We start from the raw sequence: 17,676 nt of genomic DNA on the forward strand, positions 1-17,676 counted from the left end.
ATTTTAAATTCAAACCTCGTTAAAATGTATTCCCGTGATCCTGGAAACCCTTCCAGTCAATATTTTCTTTTCACCGAGTATATTCTGATTTCATGTTCCACAAGACTCGCCTGGCCAACCTTTAATTTCTTGCATGGTGGCAAATTTACTGCAAATTAAAATGGAGGCAAGATTTTGACAGTGATTAATTTATACACCATCTTTAACGTTAAATACATTCACACGGTGCTTCACAGAGACAGAAGAGATGCTGAAAAAGCGATAGGTAGCCATGGAAGAGATGAGGAACCAGATGGATTTAAACACTGACTCCAGAGAGTAGGAGCTCAGCAGCTAAAATCACAGTTGTCAACTGTGGGGTCGGGAGACTGGGAGGTTGCGTCACTTTTTTTGGTCTGGACTTGACATTCAAAACCTCAATCAAGATTGTTGATTATAGATTTATAAATTTCTATGTAACGCTGATGGTGAGAAAGTTCTTCCTCATCTATTAAATCTGAAGCCTTGCTGTGTGCAAAGTTCTACACAACACCACTGTTGGGGTTTCGAAAATGCAATCTTACTCACCTATGGTACCCATCCTGTCATAGTCTTGTGACCCTGCCATGAGGCAAGCACTGTAAGGCTGCAATTTCTAATCAGTTCAATAAAGCCTCGCACTGAGACAATCACTGAAGATGATTGCTTTCCTTATACATAAAACAGCAACCAACTTTCATTGGTAGCGAATTACAGCTATAAAAGAAACGCTAAGGGCAAAAATGCCTAGAAATCTCAATGCTTAACATTGAATGTACAAATTATTAAGGATGCCAAATACCCTCAGTATCTTACCCCAATTACCATTTCTCATCTGACCTTAGGAGACGAGCTAGGAAGTCGGTGTTCACATCTAGATATGTAATGAGCAAAATAACATGCAACACTTACAGGTGTTTCCTTGCAGCTTTGCTGAAATTATGAGTCAGTTCTCAGTCCATCAACAAAGTCAGAAGTTTCTGTAATCTGTTACTCAGAATGCATAGTTTTGAACCAAGGTTGGAATTGGACAGCTAGTCAGCCAGCCAAAAATGCCAGCTGCTGGAATTCAAACATTTCAGTTAACTTGAAATTTCCACATTACCAATTAAAGGAAAATTGCTTGAATATTACATGTGAACCTTTATTAAGACATTGAAACTAATGCACAAATAAGCTAATTTGTGGAGAAATGCAGAAACTGTCACGTATACCGCTCAGTGTTCAGAAAATGCAGTTATAGAATCATAGAATCTCTACAGTGCAGAAGGAGGCCATTTGGCTCATCGAGTCTGCACCAACCACAATCCCACCCAGGCCCTATTCCTGTAACCCCACATATTTACCCTGCTAATACCTTGACACCAAATCAATTTAGCATGGCCAATCAACCTAACACGCACGTCTTTGGACAGTGGGAGGAAACCGGAGCATCTGGAGGAAACCCAAGCAGACACGGGGAGAACGTGCAAACTCCACACCAGACAGTGACCCAAGGCTGGAATTGAACATGGGTCCATGGCACTGAGGCAGCAGTGCTAACCACTGTGCCACCCCATCTGTATCTGCATACGGACCCAATATAAAGACAGAACAACTATGCTTTCCAGTGAAACTTTATTTCATAATGAAATAACATACAACAGTTGATCAATTTGGCAGATATTCAATTTACACTGTTTCAAGACAATAATTCAATGCAACTCTTCTGATGACATGAAAGAAAACCAAACTAATCATCAAAACAATTTTAAATTCACAACAGTGCATTTTGAAGACAACACTTCCTAAATCTGCCATACGTTTAGGGTCTTGCATCATGTACTGATTGAGATTTGATAGATGAAGGTTAAAAAAAACATCCACACCGCCCCATTCAATTAGAGAGAGCGTGGTAAATACAATTCCAAATGCCTTCGCTTCCTCCTTTTCTATTAAACTTGCTTTGCACAACAAATCCATTTTTTACTTTGAGCGTTTTCTTAAATCACACAATAGTAAAATTAGAATGTTAAACATATCTTGTGTGGTATTGTTTTCAAAAACAACTGATTGATTACCCAGGAATTCCATTTGCTGTTTTAAAGAAATGCGCAAATGGAATACAATCATACCATTCTATAGCTGAAACTCAGACTAAAAAGTCTGCTCAAACTTCTGTTCTCCCCTCTCCTTGCATCTTCTCTGAGCATTGAACAAGAAAGCCATGACAGACTACTACCAGGTTTCCACCAATGCTGTTCTTCATCAGCCTACAGGGAAACACAAATCCCAAATTAACAGCTCCCCTCAATTTCCATAGGGAAATTACCTGGCCTTCCCTCAGTTTCTTCCCTTCATGGTATGTCAAAGCTTAGTAAGAGATGAAGCACAGGTGCAAATCTACCTGCAAATTAAAAGACAAGATTCAACTCCAATATAAGGAAAGTGACACTTGAGCCATCACAGTCAAACTGCTACTATATGGTATATGTAATGGATCAAGCAAGGTAAAACAAAAATTATATACTATCAGAAATAAAATGACAAACTGCATCCCAAAACCCATTGACAATATATTATGAATTTGATGCACGCAACTTCTAAACTGCACATTTGACAACTTCAAATTGCATACTGAATTGTGATTATAGAGGCAGATAAATATTAAAACAGGGGGTTAGCCATTTTGATTGTTGTTTTGAACAATTTCATCAAGTGTTTTTTCATTCTGCATTTTTCCTCCACAGATCTTCTAATTAAGATTGTCTCTTTGAAACTGCACAGCCTCAGCAGTTGCAAAATATTAGATTTACAACTCAAAATTAGGACAAATTCTGTATAATCAAGAATACATGCATGATTAGAGCCAGTTTGTCACTAAAATATTGCGTATAAATCAGAGCAAAAAATACAGATATATAGTTATCAATTCTCGCTATTCAAAATGTCTTGGAAGGACAAATCTTCATCCTCCAAAGTTTTTTCTCTCAATCTATAATTTTAAGACCAGCTTTGAGGAGTCCAAAACCTGCAGTTGAATTTATAGACAATCTTATCCTAGGAGTAAAAACACCCTAGGCAAAGAAAAAGGTCATAATTTTCAACAATCGAGAACAATTTATCATAATATATCAGCAGCAATAATACTGGACATTTCTCTTAAATAAATTTCTATGTAATGCTGACGGTGGGAAAGTTCTTCCTCATCAATTAAATCTGAAGCCTTGCTGTGTGCAAAGTTCTACACAACACCACTGTTGGAGTTTCGAAAATGCAATCTTACTCACTATGGTACCCATCCTGTCATAGTCTTGTGACCCTGCCATGAGGCAAGCACTGTAAGGCTGCAATTTCTAATCAGTTCAATAAAGCCTCGCACCGAGACAAAAAACATTAAAAAACGATTTTCAGCAGATAATATAAAACCTAGCTACTCTATTGCCTTGCCAGTTGTATTATAATTGATCAAGATGTAACCATTCTCAATTGGCTCCAAATGCTGTAAAAACAACCAGGTAGTTTAGTATTTGCTTCCAATTAAGGTAGATAACATACTAATTAATTTGAAAAATAAACAACCTTGCCTGTGGATGGGAGTTAGCAATTTAAAGGGAATAATGAACAATTCCAAATAGATCATAGTCGGAATCCAATTGAGTAATACAGGAGACAGTACAAATATTTTAATAGTTTAAAAACTACATGGGCGCACTACTATCTTGTCAGTTTATGATATAAAGAGCATTATGGATGTTCAGAAGATAAAGCTTGTATGAAATCCCCATTCACTAATTCTGGGTTAACCTATAATGCTGTAAAGGCTGAAATGATGCCGCTGACTCACATCACTGTGTGACAAAGGAGATTTTACTGTTTCTATGTGCTATGACAATATTGGGCCAGTAGCACTATGAAATGTTTAAAATATATATAATATACAGCCATGGAAGAAAGGCTTTCAATCCACAAATTTATTTCCATATATATTGAGTACAAGAATTGGGAAATCATGTTGCAGTCATATAAAACCTTGGTTAGGATGCATTTGGAGTATTGCAGAAGGGCGTGGAAGCTTTGGAGAGAGTGCTAAGAAGGTTCACTAGGATGTTGCCTGGTCTCGCGGGTGTTGACTATGAGGAGAGGTTGAATAAGCTAGGATTGTTTCCACTGGAAAGACGGAGGCTGAGGGGAGACCTGATGGAGGTCTACAAAATTAGGAGAGGCACAGACAGGGTGGATAGTCAGAGGCTTTTTCCCAGGGTGGAAGTATCAATTGCAAGGGGGCACAGGTTCAAAGTGAGAGGGGGAAAGTTTAAGGGAGATATGCGGGGGAAGTTTTTACGCAGAGAGTGATGGGTGCTTGGAACGGGTTGCCAGAGGTGGTGGTGGAAACAGGCACATTAGCAACATTGAAGAGGCATCTGGATGGGTACATGAATACGGAGGGAATAGAGGGATATGAACCAAGTAAGGGCAGGTGGGTTTTTTTTAGTTTAGTTAGGGCATCATGATCAGCACTGGCTTGGAGGGCTAAAGGGCCTGTTCCTGTGCTGTATCTTTCTATGTTCTTTGTACTGGAGTAATAGTTGATATCCTGTAAAAATCAACATTGACTTTTTTCAAAAATTCCTAATGCTTTCTACTTTCTAACTGCTCACTTGCCCGACTTTCCCTCTCGCCGCTCTACTGTCCGAGTCTCCCACTCTCCCCCTGCCCTGCCTGGCTCTCCTGCTCAGCTCTCCTTTTGTTTTACGTGCTTAGTTGATGTCTTTTCCATTCTTGGAAACAAGCTCAATCTCTACATGCAAATGAGGATGTTTATATTTTTTGTGGCGGGAAGAAAACTTGCATTTATTTAGTGCTGTTCATGACCACAGGTGGCCCAAATGCTTTATAGCCTATCGACTACTTTTGAAATGTAGTCATGGTTCTGATACAGGAAATACAGCAGCTAATGTGCGCACAGCAAAATCCCACAAAAAATATGGTAATGACCAGATAATCATAGAATCATAGAAACCCTACAGTGCAGAAGGAGGCCATTCGGCCCATCGAGTCTGCACCGACCACAATCCCACCCAGGCCCTACCCCCATATCCCTACATATTTACCCGTTAATCCCTCTAACCTACACATCTCAGGACACTAAGGGGCAATTTTAGCCTGGCCAATCAACCTAACCAGCACATCTTTGGACTGTGGGAGGAAACCGGAGCACCTGGAGGAAACCCACGCAGACACGAGGAGAACGTACAAACTCCACACAGACAGTGACCCAAGCCGGGAATCGAACTCAGGTCCCTGGAGCTGTGAAGCAGCAGTGCTAACCACTGTGCTACCGTGCCGCCCCAATCAATCTGTTTTTGTGATGGATAAATTACTTTGGTGATTAACTCAGAAAACTGTCTTACTGCCACTTCACCAGATGACCTTCCACCTTACGCACCTCCACCTCTCACTTGTCTTTTGCTATCAAACTAAATACAACATTAAAATACTTCTTAAAAAATAAGGTCAAGGTGAAGTAACACAGGAGAATATGTGGAACACTAAATCAGAAAAGGAAACAAAAGTTACTTTGGAGGATGAGCAGGAGCTTTACACGTGGATAGCCAGCTGTAACATGCTGTGCTATTTGTTCAGTTTCCAGGTGCAAATGGAATTATAGTACCCAGTGGAACACTGAGAACTGTACAGTTACATCTTAAGGCTACCTCAAAGTACTGCAACACTGAAATGCTTACCTACCAAGCTATCTGACCAAAAGGTATAAGCTCATGAAGGAAGCATACAAACTGCTAGATATCTCGAGCAAAAGCCTCAAGAGGAACACAGGGGATTTTCACAGTAACTTCATTGCAGTGTTAAAGTAAGCCTACTTGCGACACTAATAAATAAATTTTAAAGCTTCAGGCATCAAGATGGTCAATGCACACAAGAACTTAACAGTTGTTACTGGAGCTTGTGCAAAGGAAGAGAAATAATACTGAAGACTTCTTGCTACAGAACTAGCTGTGCCCCAGCCAACTCCTCCATTATAGTTATAAGTGCAAGAGCAAAGGAACCTGGGCATATATATGCATAAATCATTGAGGGTGGACTGGTTGAGAAAGCAGCTAATAAAGCATACTGTATCATTGGCTTTATTAATAGGGGCATAGAGTGTAAGGGCATTGAGATTAGGTTAAGCCTGTATAAGACCTAGTTCAGCATCAACTGGAATATTGCGCCCATTTCTGCATGCTGCACTTTTCCTTGGAGGAAAGAAAGCAAAGAGGAGATTTGATAGGAATATTCAAAATCATGTAGGGTCTGGACAGAATAAATAAGAAAAAACTGTTCCCACTCATGTAAGGATCAAGAATGAGATGGCACAGATTTAAAACTGTTGGCAAAAGAAGCGAGAGCAAAACGGAAAAAATCTTTTTCATGCAGCAAGTGGTTAAGGTCTGAAATGCAGTGCGTGAGAGTGTGATGGTGTGGTGGAGGCAGCTTCAATTAGCATTCAAAAGGATCTGAAAAGGAAGAATGTGTGTCATGATGTGGAGATGCCGGCGTTGAACTGGGGTAAACACAGTAAGAAGTCTCACAACACCAGGTTAAAGTCCAACAGGTTTATTTGGTAGCACAAGCCACCAGCTTTCGGAGCACTGCCCCTTCATCAGGTGAGTGGGACCCACTCATCTGATGAAGGGGCAGCGCTCCGAAAGCTAGTGGCTTGTGCTACCAAATAAACCTGTTGGACTTTAACCTGGTGTTGTGAGACTTCTTACAAGGAAGAATGTGTCAGGTTATGGGGAGAAGGCAGAGGAATGGCACTCTGAATTGCTCATTCGGAGAGACAGTGCAGACACAATGAGCCAAATGGCCTCCTTTCTACTCTGCAACAATTCTGTGAAACAAACCAAGAGTGCAAATCATGAATTGATGCATTGTGTTACAACATTAAGTACTTCAAGAGGTCCTGAGGTGGAGAATGTTTAAGTTTATTTATTTATTTGTGTCACAAGTAGGCTTACATTAACACTGCAATGAAGTTACTGTGAAAATCCCCTCATCCCCACACTCCGCCGCCCATTTGGGTACACTGAGGGAGAATTTAGCATGGCCAATGCACCTAACCAGCACATCTTTGGACTATGGAAGGAAACCGGAGCACCCGGAGGAAACCCACGCAGACACGGGGAGAACATGCAAACTCCACACAGACAGTGACCCAAGCCAGGAATCGAACTCTCTGAGGCAGCAGTGCTAACCCATGTAAATGCAAATTTGTTTTTTGATAAAAACTATTGGTTCTTAGAATTACCTGAAAATTGGATGCAATTTAGACTAAGACTGGAACTGCCTTTCCCATGTGGCAAACTAAGTGGGTGCAGCAAAACACACAACTCACTTAGTCTTTCTGCTGATAGGAGGCCTATTACAGTTATCGTTTTAAGACGAAACCTAACACCCCCACACACAAATTTATACATTCAATACGACCTATTAACATATTCGATACAACGGAGGAATTAGAGGTCACAGTTTTTATTTATCTTTTATAAATCAGGAGATTCCCCACTACATCTGCTACCAAAGTTTAATAATAGATTAGTTAGCAGTGACAAGGAATGTTAATGAATTAGAGAGCGACCCTATCTTATAGAATTTGCAAAGATTATAATAGGTTCAACATCAGGTGACAATAAATTATCACGGTGCTGATACCAGTAATTTAAAATGATCCCAGACTGCAGTCCTTCCTCGATATTAACATGATTGTGGTATTGTAAACTGATGTAATGCTGTCCCTCTATCATAAAAGATTAGTTAATCATTTTTTTCTCTTGTTTACTGGTTCAAATAATCAGTTTTAGAAATGGCCAGCTTACCTTTATGTTCCTTGGGTGGTCGCATTAGGTCATGCATTTTTTCAAGTAATAAGAAACTGTGCATCAGATGAAAGTGTAACTAATTGATCATTGCCTGTTTGTGTCAGATATTCACCACTCCGATTTCTATTCGGATATAAATCCAATGCAGAAGAAGATTTTTCTTCAGTTTCACGATCAGGTGTCTGATGAATCTCTCCATTTAAATCTTCAGTATTGAGGTGTGTCATGCCACCTTCTAATGGGAAAATTAAATGTTAACTGTCATCGACTTTGTACACATTAATCAGATTACTGAATTAATGAACTAATAAAAATCTTCCTGAATTTAGAACAATTAATAAGTGTTGGATAAATGTGCATTAGAAACAGTCAATAAATGGAATCTATCTTCAAACACAAGGAGCAACAATTTGCACTAACACTGCCAGTACCATAGACATTTACAGCATAACAGTAAGCCACTTGGACAGTGCCTGTACCAGATTTTTGTAAGATCAGATACGGAGTACGGAAATAATCTTCTCTAGCATTTTCTTTAGCATGCATGTGAATATACCAGTATCAGCCCACCTCAATTAGTGGCACTCTTGTGTATCTTATGAGGTCTTATGAGGAATTTCTTCAACCAGAGGGTGGTGAATCATTGCCACAGAGGGCTGTGAAGGCAAAGTCATTGAGTGTCTTTAAGACAGAAATACATAGGTTCTTGATCAATAAGGGGATCAAGGGTCATGGGGAGAAGGCAGGAGAATGGGGATGAGAATCATATCAGCAATGATTGAATGGCAGAGCAGACTCGATGGGCCGAATGGCCTAATTCAGCTCCCATATCTTATGGTCTTAATGATATATTTGTGAAGTCAAGCTTGACCCAAAGCTCTGAATGTTTAATCCAGAGGAACACTTGGTTTGACCATCCAACTTTCCTTCCTGGATCCATGTTAGCTGATATTGTTAATGGTTCATTCTCCTCGGTCACTGTCATCACCTACTACCACTTCATCACAGCTCTGCGGAGGAGAAAAAACATCTTTGATCTGTGTCCACTCAATCTCCAACCTCCCTTTCCTTCCAATGGTCCATGAATATGGTGTCAGCTCCCAAATCTGCACCCATCTTTCCTGCAACTCCACATTTGAATCCCTTCAATCAGATTTCTGCCACCACCCCACACCCACACACCACCAACAGAGTACAAAAAGACTCTTATCAAAGTCACAGATTACTCGCATTCTGTGACAGTGACCATTGGTAAGCAATCCCCCATCTTATTTGTAGCCTCTGACACAGCTGACCACAATATCTCACCCAACGTCTCTTGTAATAACTTGGGCATCAAGTTAAGAAGGATTTATTATCAACAATATAAATACGCATATACAAGCAATGGTCAGACAGAACTAAGGACACAACGACACTCTGCGCTTCCTGGCTCCGACAAAGGTTCCTCCCCGGCCCTGGACATCTGCCCTTTCTTGCAATTGGCTTGATTTATCGCGCTGGCTCTCCAGAGGCTGGCCCTCACAGATTGCCCCCTTAAAGGGACCACGCTACCACAGCTCTCATCATTTGGATCTCTGGTTCAATGCTTACTGATTGAATCTTTGCCAGAGAATTATCTGCAATGGTTTCTCTTACCACCCCCACATAGTTACCTCTGGAGTCCTCCAATGACATATCCTTTGCTCCCTTCTATTTCTAAACTACATGTTGCCCCACAATATCATCCAAAAAAATCAGATTCCAAATGCACACTGACAACACTCACCTCAATCTTACCACAACCTCTCTCAATTCTTCACTGGTGAAATTTAAAATAAATTAAAAGTCTAACGATGACCATGAAACCATTGTTGATTGTCTGATTCACTAATGTCCTTAAGGGAAGGAAAACTGTCATCCTTACCTGGTCTGGTCTACACGTGACTCAAGATACATAGAAATGTGGTTGACTCGTGAAATGCCCCCTCACGGGCAATTAGGGATGAGCAATAAATGCTGGACCAGCCAGCAACACCCACATCCCAGAAACAAATAAAAACAAACTGTCTCTGATTTGTACACTGCTTGTCTGACATACAATATCGATGAGCAAACATTTGCTGCAACTCAATGTTGAAAAGACTTGTCTTTGGTCTCATCCCGGTTTCCCGATGACCATTTCTATTCCTTGGCAGCTGTCTGAAGCTGAACCAGATCATTTGCAACTTTGATGTTACATTTGACCTCAAGGTGAGCTTCAAACCATGGCCACGATTCTCCCATCCAGAAGAATCGCGTGGGGAGCGCTGCGTGGGGTTCATGCGAGTTAGCGCCCCGCTAGCATCTCCCAGCACCTGATTTCCAGCACAGTCTGCTCTGCGGCAGAAATTGGTGGGGAAGTGGGTCTAGCATTTAAATGATATTTTAAATATCATTTATGTGCTATTAGCAGGTCCAGGAATGAATTCTCTGGGCCCGCTAGCCTCTCCCACCCCGCCAAAATATTTCATTCCAGCGGGGATTACAACAGCTCCCCACTTTCGGGGAGCGAGTGGCCTGACCCTGCTAGAGTGAAGGGGGGGGCGGGCAATCAGGGCCCCCCTGGACATATGCACCCTGGCAGTGCCTGTGTCCCCGGCACTGCTCAAATGGCAAAGTGCCCATGCACAGGGGCACCCTGGCATTGCCCATCAGGCATAGGGCAGTGCCTGAAGGGGAGGGGCCTAAGGGACCATCTGTGGGGTGGGAGGCCCTGCTGCCACTTTGCCATTGGGATCAGTTCACTAAGGAGGGAGGCCAGTGGTCGGGGTGGACGAGAGAGAAATTCGGCACAGCTGTGAATGGGGTAACTGTTGGGGGGGGGGGGGGGGAGGGGGGGAGTCGGGTGGCTGGAGATCAGGGCTGTCTGGGACATTGGGGGTCGGGTTAGCATTGTGGGGGTCGCAGGGCTGGCCAGCAATCGGGAGGCTGACAGCGCAGAGCCTCTGGTTTCAGCCTCCTGGGCAGGAATAGGCCCAGCCCACCTGATTTATAATGATATTCACGCTGGTGGCTTCTAGTCTGAACTCCCACTGAAAAAAAAGCATGAATTACTGCAGTTTTTATGTGAATTCAACACTTAGAATTTTTTTTGGAGAATTCCAGCCCATATATCTGGTCCCCTACCTATCCATGCATTTGTAATTCAAGATTTAACTATTCCAATAAGATAAGAAATTGTAGACCATATAGCCCATCAAGCTTACTCTGCCATTCAATATAATCATGGCTGATTGAGGGCTTCAACTTTACCTTCCTGGCCGCTCCCCATATCCCTCGACTCCCTGTGACACCAAAATTCCATCTGCGTCAGCCTTAAAATTATTCAATGATGGAGCATTCACAACCCTCTAGGGTGCAGTCTTCCAAAAATTCACAATCATTTGGAGTGAAGTTATTTCTCCTCAACTTAGCCCTATAACGATTAACCCCTTATTCCAATGAACTGTTCCAATGGCTGTTCTCCCAACTTGAACTGTAAGGAAACTTGAACTCATCCAAAACTCTGTTGCCCTTATCTTAACTTGTACCAAGTCTTGCTCACCTTTGTTATTTGCACTGGCTCCCAGTCTCTCAATGTCTCAGTTTTAAAATCCTCATCCTGTTTCAATCTCTCTAAACACTTTCAACCCTACAAGTCTTTAGGACCTCAGTGCTCCTCCAATTCTGGCCTCTTGAGCATCTCCAATTTTAATCACTTCACCATTGGCAGCTGTACTTCTGGCTGCCTTGAAACCTAGATCTGGAATTCTCTCCCTAACCTAGTCTTTCCACTTTTCCCTCCCTATTTAAGCTGCTGCTTAAAACCTACCTCTTTGACCAAGCTTTTATTGATCTGTCCCAATAGTTCCTTCTATAGCTCGATGTCAAAATTTATTCTTATTTTATTTGTAACACTCTTGCTAAGTACCTTGGGATAGCCACTTTGCATTCACTTCCTCCAGCACCTGTGCACAGTGGTAGTAGTGTGTACCATATACAAAAAAGCACTGTAGCAACTTGTCAAGCCTCCTTTGACAGCAGCTCCGAAGCCAGCAGCTTCTACCATCTTGGAGAACAAAAGCAGCAGGCACATGGAACGCCACCATCACCTGCATGCTGCCCTCAAAGTCACACACCATCTTAACTTTGAAACATATCACCATTCCTCACTGCCAGTGGATCAAAACCCTGGTACCTACACCACATCAGCTGCAGTGGTCCATGAAGGCTGCTCACCACCATATCCCAATTGAATATTCAAAAGGATACATGAATGTCATCACCAGAAGTAGTTGAAGCAAATGCATCTAGCACATGAGAGAGGAAGGAATACATTGATGGGGTTAGATGAAGGGTGAGAAGAGGCCTGTGTAGACCAAAAGCAATGGATATGCCCTGTAAATATTTTATAATGTGATGCACACATTGGTGATTTTATTATTTAGGCTTCAAAATAATGGCAAAGACAGATTATTCCTGTAACAAGTACATAAATGATGGGCAAAAATGCTGTGCTGATGTCACTATTTACAAATAGATGGTTATGGAAGTTACAGTATGGCAAAGTGAGTACAGTTTAATCACTTGCCAGATCTCTATTAGAATCATCAGCAAGTACACTTTGACTACTAACACCAGGGTTCAGATATAACTTCAGGTTGACGGGAGTTCAAGTATCTTCTCTGATAACTGCATGAGTACTAACTGAAATTAGTCTCACGTGTTTCACATTGGCTGGGAATTGGTATTACAAATTCATTCACATCTCAAAACAAAAACAAAGAATGTTAATTTAGTGAAAATATTCTCATGGGTTTGGGGTAAAAGCACCAAGTTAAGACAGTGCAAAGTGAAATTTGTTCTCCACAATCAATGACAGGGCATAATGTTGACATGAGTTGCAAAAGACTATGCTGCATAAACATCTCTTCATCTTAATGATTGAACAAAAATCCATTGCACATACTGTAAACAACATTTAAAAGAAAATTACATTTTCAATATTTGAGAAGGAAAATCTAAACATATCCATTCCAGGAATAACCACTCACCTTCGATAGTGTTGGGATCAGTTGGTGACATTTCTTTTAGTCTTTCCTAAGAACAACAAAATTTTGAATTCAATTAAATATTTTTTGATTTGATTTGTCGTCACATGTATTGGAATACAGTGAAAAGTATTGTTTCTTACCTACTCAGCAGACAAAGTACACCATTCATAGAGTGCATAGGGGAGAAGGAAAGTGGAGGCTGCAGAATATAGTGTTAACAATCATAGCTAGGGTGTAGAGAAAGATCAGCTTAATATAAGGTAGGTCCATTCAAAGGTCTGAGGGCAGCAGGAACAAGCTGTCCTCGAGTCAGTTGGTACGTGATCTCAGACTTTTGTATCTTTGTCCCGACAGAAAAAGATGGAAGAGAGAATGTCCAGGGTGCGTTGGGTCCTTGATTATGCTGGCTGCTTTTCCTTCAAAGCCTTTGGATCTGATATTTAAAGAAGGTGGAGAGGAAGTGTAGGAGCCCGATTACTGGGAAAGTTTGAAAGTGCTGGGATTACCAGTCTTCAATTCTGTTTCCAGTCCAGCAGCTGGCCAGACTGACAGACTGGAGACTCACACTGGCAACTGGAAAAGACTAGGATAGAAGCAGAACTCAGAGTTCCTTCTAAGGTGTCCTGGTTCATCCCATCATCACCCAATCTCCAACTGACAAACTATGCAATCATAGAAGATAAAAACAACATCTCAGTCACTTCCTACCATTCAGGATCCCAAACATTTCTTCCTGGTAAAGTGGCAATTTACATGTAGTCTCACAAGCTACTTGACCATAGTTGCTGTTCACAATAGTCTATTAACTGGAGATGCCAAGTGCAGGTTAGAATCCATTGAATCTCTACAGTGCAGGAGGAGGCCATTCAGCCCATCGAGTGGGGCAGCATGGTGGCGCAGTGGTTAGCACTACTGCCTCACAGCGCCAGAGACCCAGGTTCGATTCCTAGCTTGGGTCACTGTCTGTGTGGATCATAGAATCATAGAAACCCTACAGTGCAGAAGGAGGCCATTCGGCCCATCGAGTCTGCACCGACCACAATCCCACCCAGGCCCTACCCCCACATATTTTACCCGCTAATCCCTCTAACCTACGCATCCCAGGACTCTAAGGGGCAATTTTTTTAACCTGGCCAATCAACCTAACCTGCACATCTTTGGAGTTTGCACATTTTCCCTGTATCTGCGTGGGTTTCCTCCGGGTGCTCCGGTTTCCTCCCACAGTCCAAAGATGTGCAGGTTAGGTGGATTGGCCATGCTAGATTTTCCCCTTAGTGTCAGGGGGACTAGCCAAGGTAAATTCATGGGGTTGTGGGGATAGGGCCTGGGTGGGATTGTGGTCAGTGCAGACTTGATGGGCTGAATGGTCTCCTTCTGCACTGTAGGATTCTATGAGTCCGCATCGACTCCCCATAAAAACACCTTACCCAGGCCTTATCCCTGTAAGCCCACGGATTTACCGTGGCTAACCCACCTAACCTACACATCTTTAGACATTAAGGAGCAATTTACCATGGCCAATCCAACTAACTTGCATATCTTTGGACTGCGGGAGGAAACCGGAGCACCCAGAGAAAACCCAAGCAGGCACGGGGAGAATGTGCAAATACCACATCGACAATCACCGAAGGCTGGAATTGAACCTGGGTCCTGGGTGCTGTGAGGCAGTAATACTCACCACTGTGCTGCTATTAGGTGACCACTTTGCCAAACATTTCTATTCTGTCTGCAGGTGTGATCCTGAGCTTCTTGCCCACTTCAATCTTTCCTCTCATTTCCACTCTGACCTCTCATTATCCTTTTACAGTGAATCTAATGAATTAAAAATTCATTAAATGCACCTTGCCTTGTTTCCCCAGGGAATTCTGCAGCTTTCTGATGTGAACACTGAAATTCAGTAGCTTCAAACCTCAGCTCCATCCTTTTCTCGTGTGATGAGATTAGTGTCAGAGCGCCCAAAGTAGGGGAAACAAATTGACAGTTCAGGAAGAAGCCCTTTTATCAGATATCAGTACTGGTGGGGGGATACCTACTCTTTGCCCTAGTCTGTTTTTCCTCATCTTATGGACTGGTCCGTTGGAAGCAGTGAAGGAATGGCTTTCCCCGCTAACCTCACATACAGTCAACCAAAGGCTTTGGCAGCTTGTCAGTGGAAATTTCTACTTGTCCAATTTGGTAGCCTCTACACATTATTTCAGAGGAGAAAATAGCAATCCATGACATACCCCAAAACAAGCAAGCACACTGTGATGATACTGTGCCTTTAAGAAATATATTTATATCATGTTTCTTGTAAGACGCAGTGTTTTGTTGTGAGAAGTCAATTTGTCTGAAAGAACATGCAACTTCATGCTGAGACTGCAGGGTAACAACCAAATTAGCTAATGGTGTTTATCTGAACAGAGTTAATGCATTTATGTTTACTTGTTTTTTTCCACCTAGGGATTTCAGAGTAGGGTTTTGATTAGGTTGATTGATAGAAACAGAGTCATGTGCTAATGGGAGGAGCTAAGCTTGCAGGGACAATGCCCAGTTTCTCTTTCATTTTTTAAAAACAAGCAATTTGTCACCTGGCTCTGGAAGTAGCAAAATGCGCCTCTCTGCCTCTCTCTCTCCAGAAGTGCTTTGAGAATCCTAGGACTGGCAACCTAAGTGCAGATCTGCAAGCCTGTGTTTTGCTAACCGAGTTTGAAGAGGGGTTTTAAGTCTACAAGGGGAATATTGCTTGAATTAGAACTCATAGGGATAGGTTACCAGTTAAGAATTGTATTTTATGTTTAAGTATTGTTCAATTGGTAAATGTTAAGCTAATTAATTTGTTATATTTAAACTGTGTTGTTAAATAAAGTTAGTTTTGATAAAAGCCTTCCAGTTTGTCAGTAGAATCACGCCTAGAGTGAAACATTGAGCGGAATTCTCCAGATATTCATGCCAGCAGGATTCTCCGGTCCTGCTGGCAGCGTATCTTCTCCTGAGAGTTTTGTGTCAGCATGGGGTGGCAAGAATGAGAAATCTTATTGGCAGCTGCGGGACCAGAGAATCCTGCCGCCAGTGAACATTGTGTCACATCCCGCCGCCCAGAAACACACTGCTGGGAGGCCGGTGAATACTCTCCATCATATCCTCACAATGCCAAAATAGCAAAGAGTTAGGGTCTAGTCTAACTTCATAATATACCTTGTGGTTTCTGATCCGTACCCTAACAGTACAAAAATTGACATCTAAAATTTTTAAGTAGCGACAAAGTTGTCAAAAAATCATATTTCCCGTCTTGCACAAAGTAGCATCTAAACATCTGTAACTTCTTAATTTGGCATTTAAAAAAAATAGAAAATCTATAAAAACTTGCCTCTGCTGATTTTTTCCACTGCGAATGGATCATTTTTGCTACTTGCTTGTCTAAACGAACTTTGCAGTCTTCAGTACATAAAAGGTCTAAAACAAGAAGAAAAAGAATCTAACCCACGTCCGTATTTTCTAAACTGTAAAATTTACTTAGATTACATTTTTAATAGATTTTAAAGTAACACATCAAATTGTAATCCATGCCATTCTTTGAACTAAAATTTCTATCAATGGAATACCACAGTATCACTCAAAGGATTCAGATAAAAATTGAAAACTTGCATTTGATACATAAAGGCATATCAAAAAGTTATAGATTTATATAGGATAAAATCAGCTTATTGAATAAATGCAATACCACACACAAAAAATGCACTGGCTAATTTGGGAGAATTATACAGACTGTCAGTTTGGCAGACTGCCAAAGTTTAAGGGCCAAAAAAACAATTAATGACATTGAAGTGAAAAGATAACAATCATTTTACAAACCACAAACACTGCACCATATCTAAAACATGGGAAGATAAATTTTGGGCCTGCCTTAGATATTGTCTCAAGACAATGGTGATGGGGACTCCTAATCGAGGTCTGATCATCTTGCCAAGACAGAATTACACAATTGTGCAAACAAGGAATCCAACAGTTATAACATGTGCTTGGAACGAGATATTTCCTCATTCGCACATGCCTTCACACACATTTCTGAGAGATGAGGTCTCATGTGAATTGTTCAGCTGCTTTACTTTACAGACAGGAAGCAAGCATACCAATCAGAACAAATAATACTCTCGCTACTTAATCAGAAACCTCTCCTCAAAAAATGAGAAATAAAATCAATTGTATACATCCACTGATTCTTCCATGGGCCGAATGACTTGCTTTGGGCATTACCTTGCTTTCTAAACAACTCTAAACTACAAAAAAATTGAACTGCATGTTAGCTATCAGCTTCAGGCCCTGGACAACAGCTTAAAATCTGACTGCCCATGCATCTTTTCTCCTATAATCTTGCAGGAGGTACAAGTTGGGAGCCTGCAGTTTTTCTCTCATACAGGGATTTGCCATTAGGTTTATCAACCAATTCGTTCTGGTATCAAACGAACAGTAACATCCCCACCTCAACAGCTGTGATTGATCACTGGAGCCCTCAACTTCCAATTCTTAAAGCAGTCTCATTCAGAATTTTCATCTGAATCCTAATTTACATTTTCTACCAATGCAGCTCTATACATTTAACCCGTTGCGAGTTTTAAAAATATAAACTGCATCAATATCTTCCAGTGACAGTTCGAAATCAAAAACCATGAAACATGGTTCTTCCAAACCAGAGTTGGATCTTCCACCCAGTCACTGCACATAGATCATAGCTGTCTCCACTGACAGAATGAGACTCCCAA

General features: G+C 41.4%; 1 protein-coding gene across 5 annotated transcripts in view; it reads right to left on the reverse strand.

Annotated features, from left to right (window-relative positions):
• LOC144499779 (uncharacterized) overlaps positions 1–17,676 on the reverse strand; it is a 107,965-nt gene that overhangs the window by 15,998 nt on the left and 74,291 nt on the right. For 3 of the 5 annotated variants that reach the window (XR_013498896.1, XR_013498897.1, XR_013498894.1), the window contains 4 exons: positions 16,284–16,369; positions 12,935–12,980; positions 7,878–8,115; positions 16–2,404 (listed from right to left, as the gene is read on the reverse strand). Coding sequence is in view for 1 of the 5 variants with exons in the window: in XM_078222229.1 (XP_078078355.1) it covers positions 7,919–8,115; positions 12,935–12,980; positions 16,284–16,369 (329 nt within the window). In the remaining 4 variants the exon portion in view is untranslated. Of the gene's footprint in view, positions 1–15; positions 2,405–5,220; positions 8,116–12,934; positions 12,981–16,283; positions 16,370–17,676 lie in introns of those variants that run through there. The other 2 variants (XR_013498895.1, XM_078222229.1) reach the window with 2 other exon arrangements.

This window comes from Mustelus asterias, chromosome 10 (assembly GCF_964213995.1).
Source record: "Mustelus asterias chromosome 10, sMusAst1.hap1.1, whole genome shotgun sequence".
NCBI lineage: Eukaryota > Metazoa > Chordata > Chondrichthyes > Carcharhiniformes > Triakidae > Mustelus > Mustelus asterias.